Raw genomic sequence first — 3743 nt, 5'->3', positions numbered from 1 at the left:
GCTGCTGACTGGCTGAGGAAGATCGAACGCAGGAGAGAGAAAGAAGTCAGACTTGCGGCTGAGGAAGACGAGATAATGGTGAAAATGTGGACTTTAGGGTTTTCATTTTTCACTTCTAGTATTTTATTTGACAAGTGTATCAGTATTTTTTTTATTACATTAAATGGTAAGTGGCAGTAAAAGTTTTAAAACAAATTTTATTTTTTATATTTTTATTATATATATATATATATATATATATATATATATATATATAATTTAACGGGTGGATGATGGATCGGGTGATGGGTACAAAAATCTCATCCACATCCTACCTGATCCATCACCCGATCCACCCATCACCCGCCAATCACCCACTTCACCGTGGGTTTTCACCCATTTATTCGGGACGGGTGGATGGATAATCCACTCACCCATGGATAATTGCCATCTCTAATCATAATTAACTAGTTTTAGGACCCGTGCATAATGCACGGGTGTATTTTTTGCTATAACATAATTAAATTAAGTCACATAATATGATTGAAACAAATTATACAAATTCATAGATTCTAAATGTTATAGTGGTAAAGAGCTCACAGTACAAATAAAAGCTTAGAAATCAATCTATATGTTTGCAAACACTTCCTTGTAAACTACACTTGTTGTACTTGTACGCACACGTTCTTTATCAAACGGAAGGATCTTGAGATCTTTTTTGCTCGTAACTCTGGAAACATCAACATAAAATTGACCATGGCTGAAAACATGTCTAAGGAGATACAGGCCTACATGAGACAAAGATTCTCCTTGAGTTTTATTTATAGTCATAGCAAAACAAACCATTAAAGGAAATTGGAGTCTTGAAATCTGATAGGAAATTTCGTCGAGTCAGACGGAGTGAGTGTCATTCTTGCTATAAATACTTTTTCTCCGACATTACTTCCATAAATAACAGTAGCTTCAATAACACGATTGCCTAAATGTTCAACGACTAACCTCGTGCCATTACATAATCCAGATGTTTGATCAATATTTCATAGAAGCATAACTGGTACACCAACCGTTAATCGTATGCTATGATTTGGGAGACCAGAGCATCTTATTGTATTGAGGAATTCAGTGGAGTATATTTCATATACTCCAAAGTTACCCTGTTCTTTGCTTATAGCGTCCGAACTCAAATACACTTCCTCTTTTCCATGAATGGTAGATAGAACATGATCATTAACTATCTCCACTATCTCATTTGTTGCCGCCAAAATTGCTCTTTCCTGGAATTATTTAGCTTCCCAAATATGGTCATGTAGGTTTGGATAAGTGCTATCAATAATTGCTGAAATTGGATCGACCCCTAGATCTATAAGGATATCTTTTGCAACCTCAATTACGGCTTCACCATCATTAGGACCTCCAGCCTTTCCGTCTCCTATGCTTAATATCCACTCTGAAAATTATCGTAATTCATTAACAGAAGATTTCGAAGAACCTGATTGTAGTCTCATATTACGAGTAAGGGTTAGGACTTTACAGGAATCCCACAAGTAAGACGAATTAACGATAGCGAACACGATATCTTGCCTCGTTCTCTTTGGTACAGCTAGTAATATTTGTCTTATATCACCACCGAATACCATAACTTTGCCTCCAAAAGGTCGATGCAAGTTATCCCTATCAACAAACCTCATTATGTCCCTCAAACTTCTATCAAGTGCTTCAAAACAATACTTTTGCATCGTGTGCGCTTCATCCCAAATAATAAGTTTTTTCTTAATAATAAGATCAGCCAAATCCGACCCTGACCAAATGCCGGCACATGTAGAATTCTTAGTTACATTGAAAGGGATATTGAATCTCGAATGCGCCGTTCTTCCTCGTGGAAGGAGGAAAGAAGCAATTCCACTCAAAGCTACAGGCAATACAATTTCGCCCATCTTCCTTATTGCAGCACATAATATCTTCCAGGCATATGTTTTTTCGGTCCCACCGTAGCAGTAAACGAAAAATACACCTCCTTATTGACTCGACACAACATTCATTACTTTCCGATAAATCATGGACTGCTCATCAGTTAGACCCTGATTCTCTAAAACTTGCTTCTGTGATTGCGTACACATATTCCTTATCATCATCAAGTAATCCCCTTGCATAGCAAACTTCTTTAAATGTAGGATACACTACACCATCAACCGTTCTAGTGTCTTCATAGCACGTCGCGCCTTTTACGAAATTGAGCAATGTTCTAAGATAGAACTTCTCACCAGATCCTGGTGAGACGTGGTGGATTCGACCTACTGCAAAATCTTTATTGTCTTCGTGTGTCCACTCTCTCAGCGCCTGCTTCCAAACAAATCTTGTAGGAAACTCCATATAACTAAGTGCTCTGGCATCTTCATATTTTTCATTACATTTCATCCAAGATAAGAATTTCGTATTGTCGATATAAAGCCTGTCTAGTATAGATTCTACATCAGCATGGTCATTAAATGAAAAAGTTTGCTCTCATGTAGATGGAAACTTAGCCTCTCCATAATAGGAGTTCAATAATGGATGCTGAATCCAAAAATCCTCCAAATTGCTGCGCATGTCGAAATGTATCAGCAATCATAGTACATCTTTATCTCATTGATTTCTTTCCCTTCACCTTCTTTATGTTTATCTTGGCATGCTGTAGTAGTAATCCTATCATACCTCTTGTTTCTATATTTGAACAAGTATTTAATTGATCTTGACTGGTTACACCATTCAACGTTGATATGTGCTCAATATTTACGTAGCAATTCAGCATTATATGGAACAACATACATATTGTCAAGATGAACTTCACCCTTCTCAACTTAAAAATATATGTGAATAAGAAAAAAACAAATTCAGATATATTCAGTTGCCTTTGGCTACAATTTGTATAAGTGGAAATTATCTAACTTTCCATTTTATTCGATTTGGGCTTCAAAAAACTATTTGCATGATATCTACAATACTCGATTTGGGCTTCAAATAACAGGAGTATTTATTACTTAATTTTATATTTAAAAAAAGTCACATAATTACATTGACTTAACTTACCGTTTAACACAAAATCATAAAATCATAAAGTAAGAGTGTGAAGAACAAAAATTACAAATGAAATCCCCAGATCAATTAATATATTTATGCAAACACTTCCTTGTAAACTACATTTGTTGTACTTGTACGTAAATCATGTCCTTTATCAAACGGAAGGATCTTAACACCTTTTTTCCTCGCAACTCTGGAAACGACAACCTAAAATTGTCCATGGCTGAAAACAGGTCTTGGGAGATACAGTCCTACACGAGCTAGAGATTATCCTTGACTCTTATTTATAGTCATAACAAAACAAAATATTAAAGGAAACTGATGTCTTTGAAATCTGATAGGAAATTTTAGTGGAGTCTAACGAGAATAGTGTCATTCCTAGAGATGGCAGTGGATCCCGGACCCGCCCCGGATCCGTGGACCCGAATCCATTTTTCCGGGTCTGGATCCTAAATTTATGGACCCGTTGGATCCGGGTCGGATCCGGGTCCACTTGTCAGATCACGGATCCGGGTCCGGATCTGTACAATAAACCCGGACCCGAATCCGCAGATCCGTTTTAATAAAGGCCTTGCGAAAAGCCTAAAACCCTAGCAATAAATTCCGAAGACCCCAAAGTCCCAGCCCCTACCCTATTTTTCCGCCCCTTCTCTCTCTCTCCTCATCCTCTCTCCCTCCTCATCCTCTCTCTCTATCTCTTGCAGTCT

General features: G+C 37.3%; 2 protein-coding genes across 2 annotated transcripts; both read right to left on the bottom strand.

The window, feature by feature from the left end:
- Positions 1-606: 606 nt before the first annotated feature.
- LOC130590022 (uncharacterized) lies at positions 607-1067 on the bottom strand (the record flags this gene model as incomplete). Its single annotated transcript, XM_057391886.1, is given in 2 exon segments — positions 607-845; positions 848-1067. Coding segments are annotated over 2 exon segments (459 nt in total), but the record flags the coding sequence as incomplete, so codon positions are not given.
- Positions 1068-1259: 192 nt separating this feature from the next.
- Positions 1260-1913, bottom strand: LOC104903170 (uncharacterized). The gene is made up of 2 exons (XM_048637256.1): positions 1469-1913; positions 1260-1426 (listed from the first exon to the last, which is right to left on the bottom strand). The coding sequence occupies exons 1-2, from the start codon at positions 1911-1913 to the stop codon at positions 1260-1262; spliced, it is 612 nt and encodes a 203-aa protein (XP_048493213.1).
- Positions 1914-3743: the final 1830 nt, after the last annotated feature.

The sequence above is a fragment of the Beta vulgaris genome, chromosome 9, assembly GCF_026745355.1.
Source record: "Beta vulgaris subsp. vulgaris cultivar EL10 chromosome 9, EL10.2, whole genome shotgun sequence".
Classification (NCBI taxonomy): domain Eukaryota; kingdom Viridiplantae; phylum Streptophyta; class Magnoliopsida; order Caryophyllales; family Amaranthaceae; genus Beta; species Beta vulgaris.
This window is presented reverse-complemented; position numbering and strand designations above follow the sequence as displayed.